At 42.2% G+C, this 23264-nt stretch overlaps 7 protein-coding genes across 7 annotated transcripts; 5 read left to right on the forward strand and 2 right to left on the reverse strand.

The window, feature by feature from the left end:
- Positions 1-79: 79 nt before the first annotated feature.
- I206_100994 (uncharacterized protein) lies at positions 80-2922 on the forward strand (the record flags this gene model as incomplete). The annotated part of the gene is made up of 4 exons (XM_019152112.1): positions 80-1378; positions 1429-2068; positions 2129-2541; positions 2608-2922. 4 exons carry the CDS (start codon positions 80-82, stop codon positions 2920-2922), a joined length of 2667 nt encoding a protein of 888 aa, XP_019014250.1.
- Positions 2923-4402: 1480 nt separating this feature from the next.
- Positions 4403-7248, forward strand: I206_100995 (uncharacterized protein; the record flags this gene model as incomplete). Its single annotated transcript, XM_070202312.1, has 3 exons — positions 4403-4582; positions 4642-6115; positions 6197-7248. 3 exons carry the CDS (start codon positions 4403-4405, stop codon positions 7246-7248), a joined length of 2706 nt encoding a protein of 901 aa, XP_070058413.1.
- Positions 7249-8235: 987 nt separating this feature from the next.
- I206_100996 (uncharacterized protein) lies at positions 8236-9903 on the forward strand (the record flags this gene model as incomplete). Its single annotated transcript, XM_019152110.1, has 8 exons — positions 8236-8298; positions 8356-8366; positions 8419-8458; positions 8521-8540; positions 8690-8885; positions 9117-9251; positions 9310-9409; positions 9479-9903. The coding sequence occupies 8 exons, from the start codon at positions 8236-8238 to the stop codon at positions 9901-9903; spliced, it is 990 nt and encodes a 329-aa protein (XP_019014248.1).
- A 207-nt stretch (positions 9904-10110) lies between these two features.
- Positions 10111-10875, reverse strand: I206_100997 (uncharacterized protein; the record flags this gene model as incomplete). Its single annotated transcript, XM_019152109.1, has 5 exons — positions 10111-10179; positions 10248-10314; positions 10379-10432; positions 10502-10569; positions 10666-10875. The coding sequence occupies 5 exons, from the start codon at positions 10873-10875 to the stop codon at positions 10111-10113; spliced, it is 468 nt and encodes a 155-aa protein (XP_019014247.1).
- A 961-nt stretch (positions 10876-11836) lies between these two features.
- On the forward strand, positions 11837-12556 carry I206_100998 (uncharacterized protein; the record flags this gene model as incomplete). Its single annotated transcript, XM_019152108.1, has 3 exons — positions 11837-12257; positions 12336-12457; positions 12524-12556. The coding sequence occupies 3 exons, from the start codon at positions 11837-11839 to the stop codon at positions 12554-12556; spliced, it is 576 nt and encodes a 191-aa protein (XP_019014246.1).
- A 2542-nt stretch (positions 12557-15098) lies between these two features.
- On the reverse strand, positions 15099-19227 carry I206_100999 (uncharacterized protein; the record flags this gene model as incomplete). Its single annotated transcript, XM_070202313.1, has 8 exons — positions 15099-16796; positions 16854-17135; positions 17192-17506; positions 17572-18210; positions 18273-18824; positions 18879-18947; positions 19005-19020; positions 19085-19227. 8 exons carry the CDS (start codon positions 19225-19227, stop codon positions 15099-15101), a joined length of 3714 nt encoding a protein of 1237 aa, XP_070058414.1.
- A 755-nt stretch (positions 19228-19982) lies between these two features.
- On the forward strand, positions 19983-21901 carry I206_101000 (uncharacterized protein; the record flags this gene model as incomplete). Its single annotated transcript, XM_070202314.1, has 9 exons — positions 19983-20342; positions 20402-20458; positions 20524-20711; positions 20763-20901; positions 20957-21055; positions 21109-21167; positions 21226-21575; positions 21652-21802; positions 21865-21901. The coding sequence occupies 9 exons, from the start codon at positions 19983-19985 to the stop codon at positions 21899-21901; spliced, it is 1440 nt and encodes a 479-aa protein (XP_070058415.1).
- Positions 21902-23264: the final 1363 nt, after the last annotated feature.

A 23264-nucleotide genomic window follows, 5' to 3' on the forward strand; every position in this document is an offset into this window, starting at 1 on the left:
ACCATACTAATTAACGATTAATCATATCCGCCAAATGGGTAACTCAATTTCCTTCAACCTACATCGACTCGTCACAGCCATGTCGCAAGTTGAAGAGCCTGTATCTATACCTCCCCCTACATCCGAATCTTCTCCTCAACAACCCTCTGTAGGAGCCATCGCTTACAGTAAGCCTTTGCTTAACCCTCTCCAATCCGAAGCACCTCCTCCTTCCTCCACCCTGGTTGAACCTCCCAAATCACCCAATTCTTCCAACCCGGCTACAGATGACAAAGGCAATGCTACAGTAGAAAGCGTCAATGGTACAGCTGCTTCGCATACCCCACCAGCACCAGCAGAAGCACCAGGCGTTGTTGTACCCACCTCGGACCCAGCGCCATCGGCAGAGGCTCCTGCATCAGCTGAACAAGCTGGCAAGTCCCCCCTCCCACCCGATGCGACTGTTCCTCCTACTCCTCGAGCAGAAGATGAAGCTCCTCCTACACTCCCTCCTGACGCCATACCACCTGCTGTTCCTACTCCTACTGTCATTACTACGAATGAACAAGAAGCGAAAGGTGGCATTCTCGGAGTTGAGGAACCAGCATCTCTACCTACACCTGGTCCTGAGGAAATAGCCCAGCCCTCAGCGACTGCATCTCAAGAACCTGCGGGAGAGCCAATGGATGTAGATGTGGAGAAGCCAGCAGAAAACCCACCTGCTGTACCAGCTTTACAGTCTTCACAATCCGATGGTAGCTTAAAGCGATCCGGAGATAGCTTGGATGACGGAAGAGATGAGAAAAGGATGAAGGAAGACTCCATCTCCGCTGCCACTCCTGTTCCTGCTCCCACCTCGCAAATCGCTCCCAATCAATCTACAACCGTTCAACCTGAATCGAGCACTGTCCCTTCTGCTCAGGCCCCTTCTACTGATGGCGCTCCACCACCTACTCCAGCTTGGGTCACTTACCAACCACCTGCTCCTCGTCCCTCAGGTCCCACAACTCCTTTGACTTTGCATCAACACAAGCATCTTCTCAACGCGGTACGAGCGTTAAAGAAGAAGCCCGACGCTATGGCCTTCTTGCATCCGGTTGACGGCCCCGCTCTGGGAATTCCTCATTACGCCAATGTGATCGATAGCCCTATGGATTTAGGTACCGCAGAGATCAAACTCGTTGCTAGTGATCCAAGAGGCCCTCCTAAAGATAAAAGTAAGGCAAAGAACTGGGATACCAGCAAAGGCTCTTATAGCAGCTACAGTGAATTAGTCGGAGATGTCAGGCAAATTTGGGAGAATACTAGAAAGTTCAACGGACCTCATCATACTGTCACCGTCTCTGCCGATAAATTGGATATTGCGTTCGAAAGTGCTCTGTCAAAAATACCACCTGAGGTGAGTCTAACAGCCGATCGCGCCAAGATTACCCGTTGACATTGTCGCAGCCCGTCATCGCCCCTCCGCCCCCTCCGATCGCCGCAAGGGTAGCTACTCCCCCAGCTGCCACACCAGTTGCTGGACCTTCATCAGCTAGACGAGCGTCCATATCACAACCACCTACCATCCGACGTAGCTCAGACGACACCCGACCTAAGCGAGAAATTCATCCTCCCCCTTCAAAAGATCTAGCGTACGAGGAAATACCTGGCTCAGCTCGAAAACCGAAGAGAAGGAACGATCCTCAATTGCAATGGGGTCTCAAAGTGATTAAGAGTTTCGAAACCGTCCAAAAGTTTTACCCTGCTGCCTCTCCTTTCCTGTTTCCCGTCAGTGAAATCATCAAAGCCATACCTGACTACACCTCCGTGATTAAGAAGCCAATCGACTTGCTGATCATCAAAGAGAAATTGGAGAATGGTGACTACGATGAAGTAAATCAAGTAGACAACGACATTCGATTGATGGTGAACAATGCTCTGAAATTCAATCCACCTGGGGATCCCGTATCTATCGCTGCAAACCAGCTCTTACAGATCTGGATCGAAAAATGGCAATCTCTCCCACCTAAACAAGAAGTTAGAGATTCAAGTGAAGACCCCTTGGCTGATAATTACGAAGACGAAGGATACCACAGTGAAGAAGATAGTAAGCGGCCTTAGTCTTTTTGAATTGTTGAACTATGGCTGATAACTCCCAATCTCACAGCTAAACAGCTCAAATCACTCGAGGCTCAAGTTTCGAGTCTCAACGACCAGATATTCGATTTGCGAACGAAGATCGCCAAGAGTCGATCCGAACGATCAGCCAAGCCCGCCAAGCCGAAACATGCCAAATCTAGTTCGATCGCTCAACAACCTCGCAAGCAATCCAACGCCGCTAAGCATTCTCCTGGCGTCAACGGTAATGGACATGGTGGCCAGTCTTCGGCCAAAAAGTCTAAGAAATCCAAGGAAATCAATTATAGAGATGAGGACGATGATATGGAATCAGAAGATGAACAACCCAATACTATCACTTTGACTCAGAAACAGGAATTGGCAGAGAAGATCCAAGAAGCCGATGGTGACACGTTGCAACAAGCTATCATCATTATTCAACAAACGACCAATCTTGGATCGGTAAGTCATTTGCTCTCAACGAAAATTTTGTTGATCACTTTGCTAATGATTCATATTAACTTATAGAACAACGAAGAGATCGAGTTGGATATCGACTCACTTCCAATTCCTACCCAAATCCAACTTTACAACCTTGTATGTAAACGAAAGATCGGAGGTAGTAAACCTAGAAAATCTGCTGGATCAGGTCCTAGCAAGAAGCAATCCAAAAAGGCAGGAGGAACGAAGAGAGGTGTTAACGAAAGAGAAGAGGCAGAAAGAATTCGAAGAATGGAAGCTCAATTGCAATCTTTCGATTCTAGACAAAGCGGAGGTGTGCCGGCGACCACCTACGAAGAAGGAGAGAGTAGTTCAGAAGAAGAAAGTTCTGATGAGGAGTAGACTTAAGAGTGTCGTTGTATAGTAGAAAACACGAGGACAATAAGTTGCGTGAAAAGTCGAGGTTGTATTGGAGATTCGGAGAAAGAGCAGTAGCCTGCGGTGGGGCGAAATGAGTACACATCATCGTATCATTGTGAAGTCAGTAACATACATATTGAGAGGATGTAGATATACAGATGAGATGAAATGTGAATAATAAGAAACGTACACCGGAGCCTCTTACAATTCACATTAAGCAAAAGCAGATACGAAAATAATCCACGTGTGAGTGGAACAAGGGGAATCTTTTGGCTGATCTGATCTTGGTTATTTTCGGAATCCCTTCAAACCATCTAAGAAAATCCTGAACATGATCGATAGCTTTCAATCATACGTCAAGTTTTCATTAGTATTGCTATTTGTCTAAAGTCAAAAGGTACTATCACGAAACCCGTAGTGAAAAAAAAAATGAGTTCAGATTGACTTGAGTCAAACGACGCCATGCGATTAGATTCATCTTGTAACGGGTAGGTCAATATAAAAACATTCAAGTTCCAACTACATGTAGACATGATTTACTATAGAGACATAACTCACACAATAAACAGATATCCTTAGCAGAGGATCCTGAAGTGCATAAAAAGTTGATTTAAATCATAACCGAAATCAGGCAAAAGGTTGAATGAATCATGGATCATGAATCATGAATCAAGAATCAAAGTGATTCACATCAAGGTACGAATCATAGAAAAATTTGAAAAATCAATTTTGATCGATACAGAGTGAATCAATTATGATCCCTGACTTTACAGCTTCACGACGATTTACATTCAAGTGAGGGTTTTTGCTATTCAAATTCTCGCCTTATAATTTCCAAATTCAATAGTGAAACATGAATACTTTTTTTAAACTCATATTTGACGCCTTTCTGTGATCCCTTGAAAAATGACTAGCCAAAATCTCACCACTGAAATAGCATATATAAATGATCATGAATCTTACTATTCTTTTCTATTTTTTTTTTTTCTTCTCAACCCAAACACACTCTTCTCAACAATCCGCATATACCAATCCAACTAAAGGTTAAATCTTCAAAGAAAAAAACTGGTTTTTTTTTTTTGGAAAATATTTCCTTTTTACTCACACGCTAGCAGCGATTAATTACTGTCTTTACTCTATAAACGTATATAAATTTTATTATTTTTAAATAGGTTTGATACCTTTTTATTAGTATTACTTAAATTCACTCAATTATTTATATATAACTATCAACAATCAATTGTTCTTAATCAGCTTGAAGCTTTAACGAACAAATTCAATAATTGATATACGTTTTGTAAAGAATTGAATAATTAAAAGCTTGACGTATTTTAATTAATCATCAAATCAAATTTAAAGACAAGAATCACTCAAATTAAATAGATCAATTAATTTTGTAATCTATTTTTTACTAGCTTTTACCAATCCAGAAAACTCAAAAATAAATAAACAAATAAACAAGATGCCTTCTTCAAGCAAAATCATTGCTCTTTCCCTCATCGCCGGTGCCACTGCTGCTCCTCTTAACCTTTTCGGTTCTACCTCTGCCTCTGCCTCTGGTAAAGCTTCTGTCGATGTTGGAGCTTCGGTCAACAGCGCTACTACCGCTGTCAGTGACATCACTGGTTTCACCAATGCTTTCGTAAGTCTTCTTTTACTCCGTTCTATCAATTTTAATCACTGATATCTCTACTTTCACAGTTGAGTTCCGCTACTGGTGGCGCATTCACCGCCGTTTCCAAAGTTGATACCCAACTTGGGTCAACTGTTGGAGTCGCTCGAACTATCGCCATGAACACTTGGGCTTCTGCACAATGTTTGGCAACTCATAAAGACATTAAAATGTGTACAGATATCAGCGCTTATCTTTCTGCTGTATACTACGCTTTCGAACAAGGATGGTCTGCTGCTCAACTTTTCGCTGCTCTCGGTACGGATCGAGTCAATCAATTCGAAGCTTTGCTTAAAACTTTATGTTCATACGCCGACGCTTCAAGTACTTGTACCCCCCTTCTTGCCGCTTGGCCATCATACGTTGCAGCTGTTGCTAAACAAGATATCAACGCTGTTCAACAAGCTTCATCAGCTTTAGTCGCCAATGGTATAATCACTATCATTGACGCTGCTAATGCAGGTACGAACCTCATTTCTGGTCTTACTAGTGGAATTACCGCCGATGCTACCGCTAACGCTCAAGGTTCTCTCGGTCTAAACGTTATGGGTCTTCAGCTTAGAGACGCCGAAGAAAAACGATTCTTAGGATTAGAAAATCTTTTCGGTAACCATGCTACTATCACCGCCACTGCTGCCGCTCAAGCTACCGCTACTGCTGCTGCCAACGCTCAAGCTCAAGCTGCTGGATCCCTCAACGTCGCCAATCTCGTACAAGCTGCTGGATCATTGACAGCTGGAACAGCCGCTCAAGCTGGTGCTGGTGTTGGCGCTGCTGCTGGTGCAGGTGCAGGTCTGATTAGTGGATTGACCGGTAACATCCCTGTTGTTGGAGGACTTCTTAATGGTCTTCCAATCGTTGGAGGAGCTGTCAACACTGTTGAAGGAGCTGTTAACAATCTTCCTGTTGTTGGTGGTGTAGTTCAAACCGCCACCGGACTCGTAGGAGGACTCACAGGTCAAGCAAATGGAGCCGTTGGTACTGCTACCAACTTGGTTGGTGGTATCGCTATCCCAGGACTTCTTTCACTCAATGGTCAAGTTGGTGCTTCTGCAAACGCAGCTGCCAATGCAGTCACCAACACCGGTGCGAACGCCGGTTTAGGATCTGTCACTCATGGACTTTTAGGTTTAAGATCTCAAATTCCTCACGTTGCCAATGGACTCGATGATCTCGCTTCAGAAATCTTTGAAGGAGATGCTTTCGCTCATTTCTCTCATGAATACAAAAGAGATTTGCTTTCTGGTTTACTCAGTAATCCCACCAGTATTCTTAATGGTCTTCCAGTTGTAGGTGGACTCACCAGTGGTCTTCTAGGAGGAGTGACTGGTGGACAAAACGGTGGTTTGCTTGGTGGTATTACAGGTGGTCTTCTCAGTAACCCTACAGGAGCTGTAAATGGAGTAGTCAACACTGTCGATCATCTGCCAATTGTTGGTCCTATAGTTGGAAATACTGTCGGTTCAGTCTTGAACACTGTTGGTCAACTTCCAGTTGTTGGAGGTGTCGTAAACACAGCTCTTAACACAGTTGGATCAACAGTCAATGGTGTTCTCAGCACTGCCACTCACCTTCCCATCGTAGGTGATGTTGCTGCTCAAGCTACTGGCGCTTTGGACAACACCGCAAACGCAGGATTGAACGTTAACAATGGTGGTATTTCTCTTGGTATCAACGATCACACTGCCGCTGCAGGTGGTGTAGCTGCTTCTGCCGGTGCTCATCTCCGAAGGGGTTTACTCGATGGTCTTCCCCTCCTTGGTTCTCTCCCAGTAGGAAACATTGTCAACGGTTTACCACTCGTCAACAACCTTCCTATTGGAAGTATCCTCTCTAACCCAGTTGGTACCGTTCAACAAACTGTTGGAAGTGTTCTTTCCAACCCTGTTGGAACAGTTCAACACACAGTTGATTCTCTCCCTATCGTTGGCGGTCTTCTCAATGGAATCACTTCCAACCCTACTAGCGCTCTTAACGGCCTTCCCGTCGTAGGCGGTTTGCTTAATAACCTTCCTATCGCTGGTGCCTTGAGCGCTGGTGCTCAAGGTTCTGCAGCTGCTCAAGCCGCAGCCAACGGTGCTCTTAACATCGGTACTGGGGCTATCGGAGCCACTGTAAATGGTGCAACTCAAGCTGCAACCCAAGTAGCAGGTCAAACTGGTATTCATCTTGGTCAAAGAGATTTATTAAGTGGTTTATTAGGTGGATCTCAACAAGGTGGTCTTTTAGGTGGAGTTCTTGGAAGTTCTTCTTCTTCAAATGGTCAAGGTTTATTAGGTAACAATTTACCTATTGTTGGACCTTTAGTTAATGGTTTAACTTCAAACTTGCCTATTGTAGGTAATCTTGGTGGAGTTGTAAATGGAGTAACTGGAACAGTTGGACAATTAACAGGTACACTTGGAAACACTGTTTCAGGTTTAACTCACAATTTACCTGTTGTTGGTGGTCTTGTAGACGGTTTAACTCAATCTTTACCTTTAATCGGTGCCAATGCTGCTGCTCAAGCTTCAGGTCAAGTTAATTCTGCTACAAATGCTGCTCTTAACCTTGGTTCAAACGGTTTAGCATCTACACTTAACAGTGTAACTGGTTTAGCTGGTGGTTTATTAGGTTCTGCAAACTTACACCTTTAAATTTCGATTAATGATTAATTATTTAATTATTCAATTTAATTACGATAAATGGACAATAATTGATGATTAATCATGATTTGATATAGTTGATATATTTTTGATGAATTTTACTTTTTCAACTTCGACATCCCTTTTAATACTCTCTTTTTTCAATTTGGGTTTTTAATAGTATCTAAGTAAAAAAACATCTCTAAATAATTTCAATTATATAGATTTCATTTATAACTTGTATTCCATTCTATAACTTCGAGGAATGCAAGTGTTTTATCTTTTAACGATAGAAAATGTCAATAATTCTTAGATATATATCTATGCATTCAGGCTTTTCCATCATATCTATTCGTGAATCTAAGAATGATAAGGTAATCGAATTGAAATGAGTTTATGTATCCCCGGTCATAAGGTGATCACCACTTATACAGAGCAACGAACAAATATCGAGTAACTAAGAAAGTGGAGGTCAAATGGTGAATCCCCCCGGAAAAGGACCGAGCGGTCCGATTTACCCACATGGGCTTATTGTTTATTGATATCGCTTGAAAGATCCGCTTTTTAAGAGAGAGCGGACTTTCTATTACACCTGTTGCGATATATACCAGTACTAATGGATGTCAAGTATATACTGGAACACCTATTAGGCTATTTAATCAAAGCCGCCGGGAAACAAGTGGAAGCTAAATAATCAAAAGGATATCGGCGTAATTGACAATTTGACGAATAATTATTGATTCAGGGTAAATTCCAATTACATCACTTCATATTTCACCACCAAAAGGGAAAGGTCATTCCGATTTCACGGTATAATTCATTCATATATATCTTCCCATTCATTCTTCAAACTTCCACGCACTATATATTTATATTTTTTCTCTTTTACATCTTATTTTTTTCTTAAAGACAATAATAAAAAAAAAAAAATAATTCAAAATTTTACCTTCATTAATTAGATCAATTCGCCCAACGGCTTTAACAAGAAATTTAACTACAATGACTCAAACTCACTTCACCCTTTCTAACGGTAAAAAGATTCCTTCTATCGGTCTTGGTACAGTGAGTAAATCGTCAATCTGATTTAACGAATTGAAGTTGACCTATATACCCTTGTAGTGGCAATCCGCGTAAGTTTTGCGGAATGAGCATCAGCAAAGCCTCAACTAACATAGTTTGTAGTCCCGGAGAAGTCGCCAAAGCCGTTGAATACGCTCTTAAGGTGAGTTTAGCCGGATCATACGGTGTTTTCATGGAATACGTACTGACCATATTCTCCCTCAGAACGGTTACAGACATCTTGAGTAAGCCTACTAGAACCACACATCTTCACAGGAGAAGAAGCCGCTGACCAGATGTATCCACTCCTTTCTGCACATTCACCGATCTTGAAATCTCCCTGTTTCGATCGACTTCTCCATCCATTTGATGCCACCCTCTCTCCTCTCTGCAGCTGCGCTTGGGCTTACGGAAACGAAGCCGAAGTCGGGCAAGGTATCAAAGCCTCTGGTGTCCCAAGAGAAGAAATCTTTGTCACTTCCAAACTTTTCGAATTACACCACCACCCAGAACACGTACCTTTGGCAATCAAAGACACTTTGAAGAACTTGGGTCTTGAATACCTCGATTTGTACCTTCTCCACTGGAACGTGAGTCATCTTCCAATTCACTCCAAATTGCCCCGCATGTCCCACTTTTCTTTAACGAGATGAAGTGGTATTGGGTCTGGTGATGGCGGGATTTTTGCCCCGCCCACCGAGAAAATAGGGATGAAATCATCTGTTACGTCACCTATAGCCCACATTGTACCATAATTTCGGAAACCGGATATCTAGATCGTCAAACGCATGAATGCAGCTAACCACTTTCTGCGCTTACAGATCAACCTCGAAGTTGATGCTCCCGCTGGTGTCCTCCCTCGAAATGAACACCGAGTCAAGGGTTCTTCCGGTAAATTCAAGCTTGATGTAGCTCTTTCCGATGATGTTACCCCAACCTGGAGGGAGATGGAGAAGGTGAGCTCAGGTAATCACTTCAATTCATTATTGTACAACAGCTGACCTTCAAGTACAGCTCGTTGACCAAGGTCTCGTCAAATCCATTGGTATCTCCAACTTCAACATCAACAGAACCAAGAAGCTCCTCAAAGAAGCTAGAATCAAGCCTGTTGCTGGTGAGTTTTATTCACCAAACAATCTCTACTGCAAAGGATTCTAAATGCTGACGACTGCATGACACGTAGACCAAGTCGAACTCTCCATCCAAAACCCCCAACCAGAACTTGTTGCCTGGTTGAAGAAGAACGACATCCTTCCTCAAGGTTACACTCCTCTCGGTGGTACTGGAAAGACCAACCTTAGAGACAACGAACAAATCAAGAAGATTGCCGATGTTCACGGTGTCCAAACTGCCAACATCCTTCTCTCATGGTTGGTATCCCGAGGTATCAACCCTCTTCCTAAATCCGTTACTCCTGAGAGAATCGCCAACAACTTGAAACTCGTTGATCTTACAAAGGAACAATTAGAAGAACTTGACGCTTTGTCCAAATCTCACCCTCAACAAAGAGTTTGTGATCAATCTGACTCTTTCGAACCAACCTACGATATCTACCAAGAGAATGACCCTGAATTCTCTGACAAAGTTCAATTCGCCAAGGAACAATGAGTAGCTCGTCATGATATAGGTATACCAGGTTGGCGAGAGGGCAGAAGTAAATTGTAGAAGTATTACAAGAAGTCAGTAAAAAGTTTTAACGTCATGCATTTTTGCTTGTACATCGTGAATATGCGTTACAACTTATATCCGCTACTCGCTTTTTGAGATCGGATGTCTGAAAATCCTTTGCTTGCCAATTGTATTTCACTAATTGAGCTATTGTACTGAGCACAACGATTCATCGATCTTGGGATCATATTTGGATTGGGTTTCCTCGGGCAAAAGCTAACCATTCAGATATATACGGTCAGCCAATGGATTAATTCTGATCATGATGATTGTGTATGACTTACATTGACCATCCTAGCGTGCATAGGTACAGATACGCCACCAGGAAAAGAAGTACCTTCTGGGAAATATCTATCATCAAAGTAGTATCATGTACATATTAGCTTGTCAAATCCAGATAATCAATTGAACTCACCCTCCATATTTCAAAACTGTCATTTCAGGCATCTGTGCACCTAATGGTAAAATCCTATTTTGAGATAATTAGTAATTTATACATGAAATTCATTGATTATTTATACCTGGGTATAAAACTTACGTTCCAGCAGGAGTATAAAATCCATCTGCTTTATTTTTTAAAACATTTTTCAAACATGCATCTTCATCCTAAGAAAACGAATCAAATGAAATAAATCGTAAAAAAAAAGTTAAGGATTGAATCTTTGAATTCGTTGTCTGTTAAAAGAGGGATGGATGACTTACAAATTCAACATTTGCCCAACCTGGTCTCCATTTACCTTCTTCAAACCATTTAGATTCAATTTCTTTACTATTAATTAATTCTTCAATTGTTGATGGATCACATTTCTTTAAATATTCTTTACGTTTACGTTTAATTTCTTCTTCTTCTTTTTTCTTTGCTTTTAATTTTTCTTCTGCTTTTTTCCTTTCTGATGATGATGATGAAGACATGTTTTTTTTGGAAATTTAAACTTATTTTGAATTAATTTGTGATTTATCTGATGAAAATCATAGGAATGATTTAATTCGACCTTGCCTTTATTGTATGACTCATTGATCCAGCAGGTAAAACTTGGGCATTTACAAAATTTGATACGAAGAAAGGATGGCATTTTTCGATGAAGAAAACCTTTATTCTTTTACTCCTCGAGTCGATCCTTTCGTTTTGTTCGACTTTACTGTACATATCGAATCTTATTCATCAGTCATATTAATTCAGCATTTCATAGTGTAAGTAATATTGAGAGAAAGCAAGACTTTAGATACATGGCATAGCTGGTCAAGAATCAGAAGTCGCAAAAATCCGGGATGTTCATGATCATTGATAATTGATACCGCCATTATACATTGATTTCTCTGATGATGTGTTCACTGTATTAATCGATGTTTATACCCATTCAAATGAGTGGTCCTCATGGAAGTTGGCGATACCGACATATCTTCCAAGCCTGGGTAAAACAATCATCCTTTCGGTTTAATTGTCAATCGGGATTGCTTGATTTACCCTGAGCGCCTTTCCGGAAATTAACGTCATTTCCTTCAACTGAATGAAACATCCTCCGAACATTACGACACAGCCCCGATCACTCCACACAACTGTCAATCACATATTTCCTTTCATAAGCCTTTTTGTTTGGGAGATCCTTGCATCAAATGCCCTTCGGGCTGTGAAGCATCATATGCTTTTCTCTCAGGAAAACACAGGATGAGGTAATGCGATGATCGTTGTGGAACAACTCTTCGGACAACCGAGTGGGGTGAAGTGGGGGGTATAGAAGATATATAAAAGGTGATTATGCTTCTTGATTATGTTTTTGTTCTCAACAAACACCACAAAGAATAAATCTAAATACTCTAACACCAGCACTTACGAATTCCATCCTAATTCAATAAATATCCTTTTCATTCAATCATGTTAGCTCAAATACTCCTCACACCTCTTCTTGCTACTTTAGCACTTGCATCACCTGTCCCTCGAGATTCTTATTCCGGTAAAAGAATAAGATCATTAGCTAGTCCAGATCTTTGCCTTACAGTTCAAAATGGTTATGCAGCTTACGGTACAATAGTAGCATTTACAGCTTGTTCACAAGATTCAAATGGAGAAGGTTATTTAGATCAATTTCAATATTGGTCTGTAGTAGGTCCACAAAGAGGTCAAATTAAACTTTCTTCAAATGATGAAATGTGTTTAGATGGAGGAGATGAATCAAATGGTTCTGAAATAACTATTCAAGCTTGTGAAGATGAAAAAGATAGTCAAATTTGGACTGTAGGTACAACAGGTACAGGTAATCAACCAAATTTACAATTAGCTGTTGGTTCTTCTGAAAGTGAGTATTATTTCTTCCTAAGAAGTCTTTAATCAATGGGCTTGATGTCTTGTACTGATCATTTATTTCGGTTGATAGGTCAATGCCTTGATGTTGTGAAGGATTCAAATCCTGTACAAACTAAACCTTATGGATCTGAAAAAGATAGTCAAGTTTGGTCATGTCATACTCAAGACGGTAATGAAGCGGACGCTATACAGGTATGTGAAGACAAAAACGATCGACCAAACTGCAAAGTGACTGAAGCTGACTCTCTTTCGTCACAGCAATTTTTCGAGCTTGCTACAGCAGATGAGTAGCTATGATGTAAGAGGAATAGCAGGAACGATTGGGAACGGACAATCATTGAATAGATAGAAATATAGTGAAATACATTACATTACAGTAATCATGTATTATATGATCAATGAACTTCGAAGACCACTTCGTCGTTATGCATGCTTTCGTTCAACCATCTGTTCCGTTCAGTCATCCAGAAACACTGTTTTATGTCATAGAGCAACACTATAGACTCATCGTTGCAGAGGAATTACTCTTGCTGTTCAAAGCTTGGCAACACAATAAATAGCCTTGATAACAGGAACCACTAAGACATAAAACTAGACCAATTTTGTTCATCGCCTCTCAGCAGAATTGCCTCCGATTACTTGATCAGCTCCACTATAAATTTTCAAAAACATGTCCTTAAAAGACAATTAAGACAATTAAGCTTGTCTTACATACAAAGTCGACACCGCCTTGACTTACTTGCTGAGACTTATCACCCTTTGGAAGAGGAAACAATCATAACCAATGTATACGAAAGCGGACTTGACAAGCATCGTATTGTGGAGTAACAGCCAAGTACGATCCGCCATGAAGGTCCGACACGAGCGGAGGATCGAGAAGACAATGTGAACACTATGTAGGAAGAATACGGAGGTTACTGATGTATGAAGAAAGATAAATCAGCTTACGAAACCCGTTTGAAGGATATGTTCTTTTTCATCATGTTCCAAAAGAATCAATCTCAACAGTATCTCTCGGTCAAATCACATATCCAATCCAAACATGATTTTTTCTAAATTATACTTTTTAGGTATACCTTTACTCTCTTATATGACTATCGCTTCACCTACACCTAAAATTTTAATCAAAGACAAGATGATGAAGGTAACGAATCAAAAATTCGATCAATTCCAAATCCTGATTTATGTATTACAGTTCAAGAAGGTTCACCATGACATGGAATAAGAATAGGAATGACAACTTGTTGGCCTGATTCAGAATATAACAGATAAGATGCATGCTTCGCTTCAAATAAATCACAAAGTACTACGTAGAGATTGAAACAAACTCAAGACTTACTTAGGGGCGAGAGTCATCTGCCGAAACCAGGTCAGCTTTCAAACTAATTTAGTGGCATATAATCGAAGCGGATTGAAGGTGAAATCAGAGCCATGGAAGTAGCCTGGTGTCTTCAAATGACTGGACATGTTGTAACGCATGACCAGTCAGAGTTGGTAAGAGGTCATCTCTTTACAAGAAAGCAGGGGATATAGGAGAGATCATGTGCAGTTGGGCGGAGTCACTTACTTCTTTGATTAACAGCATGGGTGAAGATCGGATCTATACCTGGCAAAATATCATGATCAGTATGACCCTTGTGCGGGGAAGGAATACAAAAGAAATCGGGTCTGGAAAAGTTTCATATAAAGTATGGGAATCTTTCACTACTGCCCTCAGCGGAGGGAGTTGCAAATAAGACTGAAAATGTGTAGTCATGATTTACAAAGGAACGAACAATTGTGAAGATAGTGTTTGGAATACAGGGGGAAAAACGAGATTCGGACATCAGGGTAAGAAAGCGAAAAATTGGGAATAATGACGATCCTTTAGGAAATCAGGTTGTTCTATATATCAGAATAACTCACCAATCTCAGCTTAATTCCCTACTTACTCTCAGGCAAAATCTAGTTCAAGGACGATCCAAATAATGATCAGCTTTCTCAACTCTTCAGTGGATCAAAGTTCGGTTTGACGGATAATAATACGATGAAATCAGAATCTAGACAGATATAAAATCTACTCTCATAGTAAATCAAGTAATTACACGCATTAAAGTTTATTCATCATGAAAAGAATAATAAGGGGGAATAATAAAGGTGAAGAACTTACTGATATTGATAAATAAAATCCTGAGGTATATGATAATGAATTATACGTTATTGAGAAAGTGAAGAAGAACATGAAAAGAAAAAGAAAAGTTAGGTTCTTCACTATTTTATATATGTATCTACGATGAATAATAGTTGAAAATTTAATCACCCTGATTCGGTTCTTTTGAAGTAGTATTGTAATATGTATTTGTTTTTATCGTTGAATGATTTCTACTATTCCCATCAAAATTATTTCCTCTGCTTTTGTACCTTCCTGATTAGAAAAGACAAGTTGACCATTCGTCATTTGATGATCCAAGCTTTAAATCAGATAAACCAGTCTAAAAAAACGCAAGTGCCACCTACCTCTTTATCATACAACCATTAAGAATGTGGCGTTAGAACACGCTCAAACGTTAGTTAGATTCGAAATATATTAGATCGTCTCCTAGATGCTGTAGTATCAAAAGTCACCAGTCATATAGCAATGTACAAATCCGTCCTCATTGATGCAGCCGATACGAACAAAAGACACTATATACATAATCATTAAATCGTGATATATAGAATAATCAATAGACGTTATCCAATTTCCCAAAATACTGAACATCTTTTCAAGGCCAATTCCTCTCACTATCTCTTGTATGATATGTATCTATCGCCATTCACTCATCGTCATCCCATCCCCAACTAGTCTTAAGTCTCACTTTCTACTTCTTGTAGCTCTAGGGACAGGGACCGCACTTTTGGCTTCATCTTTCTTTGGAGCAGGAACTACTCGTTTCTTCTGTACTACCTTTTCATCAACAATTTCATCTGTGTTTTCTTTATTCCCTACTGCCCTTCTTCGAGATGGCGCAGAAATACTTTTAGCTTCAGTAGTAGAAGTAGTAGCAGTTCCAGTTTTCTTCGTAGTAGCAGTAGGTAATTTGGATTTTGTCGTTCGTGAGTTAGTCGATTTAGGCTCGTCTGCTTCAGAAGGTTGTTCAGGCAATTGAGTTAACGGTTTTTTGCCCCTTGAAGGTTTTGATTTTTCCTCTTCCGCTTCCGCTTCAGCTGTAGCTTGTCTAGTCGCTCGAGTCGGTTTCGACTTGCTTTTCATTGATTGACTTGTCTCAGCAATTTCCACAACTGATTGTTCTTCAGAAACAACTGTAGATTTAGCTCGAGTCGATCTACTTGGTTTGGAAGTGGTCTCAGGGTCTACAGAGGCTGTCCTCTTAGTTCTGGTAGATCTCGATTTTGGTTCTTCTGCTTCAGTTTCAGCGACAGCTGGCTTGCCTTTTCTGCTACCTGATGTTTTCGAGGTTTCGGGAACAGTTTCAAAGCTGGTAGCTTGCCTAGCAGGAAGTCTAGAGGTTCTGGATGGAACCGAAGCAGATTCGCTAGTCTGGTTGGAAGTCGCTGTTCGGCGGGTTCTAGATGGGGCAGAGAGAGAAGAGGAGGCGGCTCGGGGAAGTTTCGAATTAGCAGGAGGTTTACGCTTGTTGATAGCTGGTTCCTTAGGCTGTGCTACATTCTGATCTGCTACTTCGTCCTCCTCTACAGATTGTATCTCAATACCCTCATCCACAATTATGACATCCTCAATGTCTTCTTCCTCCTCCTCCTCCTCCTCCTCCTCCTCTTCTTCTTCGAACAATTCCCCAATGCCTTCGAATCCTGGCGTCTGTGCGACTTTAAGTATATTGAACATATTCTTCAGACCCGCAAAATTAGGTGTAGCAGGGACAGCGGGTTGTCTGAGCATCTCTTTGACACCTACTAATGATGGCGAGGGAGCATTTTCTGGTGTGATGGGGAAAAGCTTTCTCAACCCTGACATATCTGGTGTTTTGGCTGGAAGAGAAGGTTTGAGCATTTCCCGAATGCCTGCGTACAGAGGTGTAGAAGGTGACGAGGGAGATTCGTATTCTGGTGAAGATTCTTGTAGAGGTCGAGATGAAGGGGATTCATCTTCGACTACTTCGTACGGAGGTTCAATAATTTGTTCTTCTCTCTTGAACTTAGGGAAAATCGGTGTTTTGGGCCCTTTGCCAGCTATTCTAGTAGGATTGACACTCCTTGACCCGGACCCATCGTTGATTGCTCTAGAAGGCGTGACGGGAAGAACGAAGCCAACCGTAGCTCTTCTTTCGACTCGTTGAGTTGACTGTCTTCGCATCTTATGAAGTCGCGCTTTGAGATCATTTATGGGCGTTGCAGGAATGGCGATCTTGTGCTCCGACGTCTCGACTTTTACTTCTGGTTCTGCTTCTGGTGAGCGCGCCAGTAGAGCAGGATGAGATAAGGTGGGCAAGAAATCTGCGAAGCGAGTCTCCACGACGGGATTTTTGAAGCCGCTTGCAGGCATGGCAGGGAGTTGACGGGGAGTAGCAAGTGCTTCCCCTTGTCGTCTTGCCTGTTCAACATCATCAGTGGCTGTACACCAAGCGTCCCAAGAATTGAACCAACTCACCATAGCACGAGCAGCTTCCGATTTCGATGGAGTCGAGAACTCTTTCTTCTCCATGACTTGCTCTTCGATCTTAGGTGAATCGGAGACAGCCATGTGAACCCGACGTGAGGGTTTTCCCATCGATCCGGGCGGAGCACGTTCTCGTTTGAAGGAATTCGGAGTGGCTGGTAGTCGCTCAAATCTAACAGGGGGTGCACCAATGTTGGCCAAAGATCGCCTTGGAAGTTTTTGAATATTGCGAGTGGGTTGAGGCGTGAAGAATTGCTTGGATATTGGTTCTCTCTGGGTTGGTCAATATTGTCAGTGACGACTCAGAAGTATTCTTCACTAGAACTCACAACACGGGGTGTACCAGGAAGAGACATGACTTCGTCGTCTTCAACCTGTCGCTTCGCTTCGACATTCTGGTCTTCAAATGATACCCCTTCGACTGATTCATCAACGGGGATGTTGACAGCTTGCTCGTACTCTTCGTACAGCTCGGCATGCCCTAGAGAGACACCACCTCGCTCGGGGTTCGTCTCGATCGTTTCTGCTTCTTCCTCTTCTTCTTCATCATCGTCATAATCATATTCTCCGGGATGATCATTGTTTATGTATTCTTCTTCCACTTCTGGGTGGCTCAAGGCGAAGTCAATAACACCTTGGCCGGGCTAAGCAGAATCACGAAATCAGCGCCGTGCCTCGATCAATTCTGCTATTCCATCACGCAACTCACAACATCCAAGGACATGTCAGCCTCGAACGAATCGCGTCCGCTCGAATCCGATTCAAAGGACACCTCAGCTTGTCCGTCCTCAGCTACCCACTTCATATGTCCAGAATTATTGCTTTTGGCGGGTTCCTGCTCTTCTTCGGACATATCTTCATCCTCATCATCCTGTTTCGCTGGTGAAGGTACAGGAGTTGTGCTCTTTCTGCCTGCTCTGCTCTTTGGACTTGTACTTTTCCTCCTAGTCTCAATCTGTCCGTCCTGGATAGCGCCCTCTAATCCTGGAGCCCGAGACTCTTGCCATACCTTTCTGGCAGATCGTAGGAGTAACGCCTTTCGGAGTGTAGCAGGACCTTTGGGTGTCGATAATGCGACTCTTGCCGGAACGGGAGTCGAGTTCGCTTTCAACGAAGGTGTGGCAGGTGGGTTATAGGGCGTTTCTCCTGTTTCTGGCAAAGGAACTGATCGAGGTGTTTTGGGCGGTGTAGCAGGAGCAGGTACGTCTCTCGAGACGGGTGAGGTGGCCTTCGTTTCTTGAGCTTTGGTCTCAACGGCTGATCTTCGAGTGCGAGGCACAGCACTAGTGTTCCGTAAAGGTGCTTTACGGGTTTGTTGCGGGGACATGAACGGGTTAGCATGAATTGGCTGACGAGCATGTCAGCTTTCCCTGTCCTTGATAGCTGATGCAGAAGCTCGGGACAGCTTACTCCCTGTGCATCTGTCTTTCCTTCTTGAAGATCTTCCTCTTCGTTGGCTTCCAGATAGACCTTGTCTCCTTCATCTCCTTCAGCGACATCCACAGTACTCTCTTCAAGTTCTTCATCTTGCTCTTCATAGACCTGTTCACTCAACTTTGACTTCTTGCTTTCTCGAGCGTTGCTAGGTGTCCCCATTCCCCCCAGACCAAGTGAACTCTGTCTTCGGCTGTTAACAGGAGACAAAGGCATGAAGGTCTTGCCCTCTGGAACAAGCGATAAACGGTGAGATGCTCGCCTTCGGGCCTTGTTCCCATTAGGAGACTCAAAGTTGGGCTGCTTAGCGGGAGATGGCAAGACGTCGTTTGTGGATGTGTGAACGGCGGGAGAAAAAGGAAGATCTGCTTGAACTGAGGGTCCGTACTCGAATCTAAAGGGTTTCTTTCGAATCGTTATTATATCTTGATCGCTCAGAGAGATCTCCGAGGGTGGTTTGTATGTACTAGCTGAGCCTTTGGCAGGTGTATGAAGAAGACCATTGGTTCCTCGGACATGTAACGTCGCCTGCGATGACTATATGTCAGCTATGCTCTTCATGTTCACGGGAAAATAACTCACCTTGCCGCTTATGATGTCGAATATGATCTCGCAATGGAGCTTGGATACATCAGAGTAATACAGTCGTACCTGCAATCATGTCAGTCTTACCGTGTCCTGCTGTCAAGAAAGCTCAGCTGCACCTACATCGCAATCGAAGTCTCTATAATCGGATCTTTCAGCCTGGGGCTTGCATATGCTGATCTTTGAGAAATATCTTCACTCACCGTCCAAATGTTATTCGTTCTGCGTCTAATGGTATCGTTTGTACATCTCCGCCGCCCTTCCTCTTCATCAAAGTCAATCTACCGAATGTTGTCGGAGGTGGACCTGAAGGCATGGGTGAGCCTTCCCTTTCCCACCCCGTCATGTTGAGGGAGTCGACCAAGATTGACGTGTGGAAGTGATATGCGGTCGGTTGTATTGCTTTATGTCTGTGGCCTGAGCAGATGTCAATGGAGTGTATGCAATTCAATGATAAGTGCAATGTTATGTATGATGTTGAATAATGTTTGTTTGCTTTTTCATTTGAATTATAATCATGTCAACAAACCAAACTCAAGACAGTCGCGTACTCACACCACTGACTGTATTGCTTTTATTTGTTTACTCGTCTCACTTAATATATTACGTAATATGGCGACCTCATTTATTCGATGATAGGTGATGACCGATCAAATACATCCTATTTTTGGGCGTTGATGTCCCGCATGCTCGCTAGTATTGCTGAACTCCTTATCACGAATAATCTCATATTATATAATTCCAAGACCATCGCAATTTACAACAGTGGGGAGACCTCGCTACCTCACACCCTCTCGAGCCGACGACACACTTCAAGGAAGCATTGGTGCTACCGACCTACCAAATTCGTGTATTTTATCAGCGGATCTATCTGAATACGATCCCGCCTTATCTTCAAGCCTAGCCCACTTTGATACCCCTTCTTCCGTCCGTCGATACCGCAAGCTTACGAAAGTGTCACCATTCACTTTTCTCACATCATCCATCACCAAATTCAAATCACCATATTCTTACCCGCCAGTTCATCCTATACGACTAAATAGCTCTGCGTCTAGTACAATAATTAACACCAGAGGAGGCGAAGTAATCGAGGAAACCGAAATGACAACTGAAAGAGATTATGGTGCTGCTTCACCACCAGCTTCACCATCTTCATCTTCTAGACCACGCAAAGCAATACATGAAGGACATGCTTCAATAACCTCATCAGTGGTCAACTTGACTAACACAGCAGTCGGAGCCGGCGCTCTAGCTTTCCCCTCTGCATTCGCTTCTATGGGTTTGATACCTGGTATCCTATCTTGTGCGGGATCAGCGGGAACGGCAATCTTTGGATTATATTGTCTTAGTAGATGCGCTGCTGTAGTCGGGACTCGACCTGGAGATGAAGGAAGAAAAGCCAGTTTTAACGAATTGGCTAGATTGACTTTTGGGAAAGGATGGGCGACGAAGCTTTTTGATGTAAGCCAGCTAATCGGGCAATTACCATGTCTCAAGCTGACCTTTGTAAACCGCTGTAGCTGGCAATAGCCATCAAATGCTTTGGAGTCTCAGTATCCTACCTCATCATTTGCAAAGTGAGCTCGATCACTTCCTATCTCATCCGTGACCAACCCTGCTAACAATCTACATGTCTACTCAGACCCTTTTACCTCAAGTCTGCTTTACCCTCTCCAAAGTATTCCATCACCCTCTCCCTGACGACTCGATACTTCTTGCTTCGCATTTTTGGTTGATTGTGTGGATGATTGTGGTTATCCCATTATCTTTTCTAAAAACACTAGATGCGCTACGGTTCACCAGTCAGATAGCCCTTCTTACGGTCGTATAGTAAGCTTTATCCTAATGTGGAAATCGTCAAAGTTGACCCATGTCTCGTAGCTTGGTATTAGTGGTAGTTGGGTGGTTTGCATTGAAAGGCATTTCACCAACTCACGGAGAGATAGTTCTAGGCAGATTTGGAAGTAATACGTTATCAAGTTTCCCAGTTCAAGTGTTTGCTTATACTTGTTCCCAAAACGTGGGTCAACCGAGAATTGTACTATGATATCAGGGCTGATTTTGACTATCGTCAGCTATTCCCTATATATAATGAGCTGAAGAACAAGAATCAGAAGAAGATGAACACAGTCATCGTGGCTTCCATGGGATCTGCAGCGGTTGTTTATGAGGTAGTAAGTAATTAAAATCTAGTGAGCATGCCTCGTCAGCTGACATACTGTCATAGATTGGGATAATTGGGTACCTCACTTTCGGTAGTAAAGTAGGAAGCAACATTATCGCCATGTGAGTAAGCCTTATCTTCTGACTATTCAAATCAAGCTAATTTCTGTGCTATGTTCAGGTATCCACCAACTTCATTGATAATAGCAGTCGGTCGTTTCGGTATTGTCCTGCTTGTCGGCTTATCCTACCCATTACAAGTCCTGCCTTGTCGTCAATCCTTGCACCATTTGACGCACGGCTTGTTCAAGAAAGCCAAATTACTGAAACGACCGACTGCTAATCAGGAGGAGAATAGCGAATCAGATGAAGAGGATGAGAGCGAGAGCAACCCTTTGGTACCTAAAGTTGATGATCACGGGCACAATGTTCAGAAAAGCGAAATGAGCAAGATTGAGTTTATAGTGATCACTACAGCCATCTTGATAGCCGGATTCCTGATTGCCTATAATGTCCATGAGTTGGAGATTGGTGAGTTATTTGGAGGATTAGTGACGCATCTCGATTCAGCGCCGAACGTGTAGCTAACGAAAGACCTGACATTCAGTACTTGGATTCGTCGGCTCAACTGGATCAACAATTATCACTTTCATCTTACCTGGTTTCTTTTATTTCCGACTATTCAGAGAGGAAGCTGGTATGACAAAATGGTGGGCTTTGGCTCTGGGAGTGTACGGATTCTTCGTTATGGCTTTCTGGCAAGTGACCCTTGCGAGCTCTACAGAATGCAACACCGCTAACTCACATTGCTGCTTTACAGTCTGACATTCAACATTCTCAACCTCGTCAAGGAATAGATGAGTAATAAAAATGTACATCTTTATGGATACGATATGCATATGTTATCGGACTTTCTAATGTCCGGATTACATCTATCCACTAAATGCCATTCTCAAATCTGTCTGAATTTCGTTCAGCCCAGTCATTTAGCTTGGCCGACACTGCTGTGAATAATTCAAAATAATATCTTTTCTTTCCTGATGGGGAGTTATCACCCTGGTACTGCCGATCCTCACCCGACCCAGAGGAAGAATCGAATACATAACGCTCGGCACTTGACTTGTCCATCGGCAGTTCGACGGCTGTATGTGTCCAGCCACCGGGCGGTGTTCGAGGAGCTGTCACGCCTTGCCAATCGAAAGAATCTTGTTTGTAGGTGGCATGAGCGTCTTCCTAAAATAGCAAAGGGGTTAGTCCGTATTCGCTCAAGGCTGAAGCTTTAATGTTGGGAGTGTGAAAGAGTTTTAAGGGCTGAAATTGCGACGTACCATGTCAGATCGGTGTACACCAAATTACTTTGATTCCCATCAGAGAAGAAGGAGCTATTGAGATTGGAAGAAGTCACGTTTGAATTCATATTGATAGTTGATTTGATATGATCTAGTGACAAACGAGTAAGTGAATTGATTGCTGATTCAAAGGTGATCAATGAAGACGAGTAGGTTATAAATATTCCCACGCGACTCTAAATCCGATGTTAACGGATTCGATTTTGATGATCCGCAAGTATATTATCAAAGGAAATACTAAATCCTCTCCCTCGGAATGGAGCGATAAGATGATATCATTTCATCGTAGGATCGTTCGACTCAAAACTCATACATTTCGTATCGATGTTTTTCAGAGATCCTTTGAGGATGGGAAATTCGCTCATTGTATTCTGGAAAATCTTCGCCAAGTCTAGGCCTTCAGTGGATTTGGAGCAAGAAGCATAAGGAAGGGGAGAATTTATTTCTTCAAAAGTGGAGTAGGTAAGAAGGCTTTTAGATATTCCAAGGAAAGATTCTTGAACTGACATCCTTTCGATAAAGCTAACCGCACGTCATTTACTCATCCATGCAACAATCTTTTCGTAGTGCGGAATCATGTTTTGAATCTCTCCACCCCCAACAGAAATATTACCGTCATCATCGCTAAGATCATAACTTATATGTCAAAGTTCCGTTCGTATTAGTCATCTGAAAAATTGCAGTCACGATAAAAGTGGCACGCTGCTGTATTTGGAAAAATTTCACAGTTTTATTTTTTTTAATGCATAACTATAACAATATATTATACTAGACATTATTTATACATATCAACTGCATAATGGAGTAATATTTGTGATTCTTACTTTTTTTTTCAATTTTGGTTTTTTATTTTCCCTTTTTTCAAAAACTT

The sequence above is a fragment of the Kwoniella pini genome, chromosome 1 (assembly GCF_000512605.2).
Source record: "Kwoniella pini CBS 10737 chromosome 1, complete sequence".
In the NCBI taxonomy this organism is placed as follows: Eukaryota; Fungi; Basidiomycota; class Tremellomycetes; order Tremellales; family Cryptococcaceae; genus Kwoniella; species Kwoniella pini.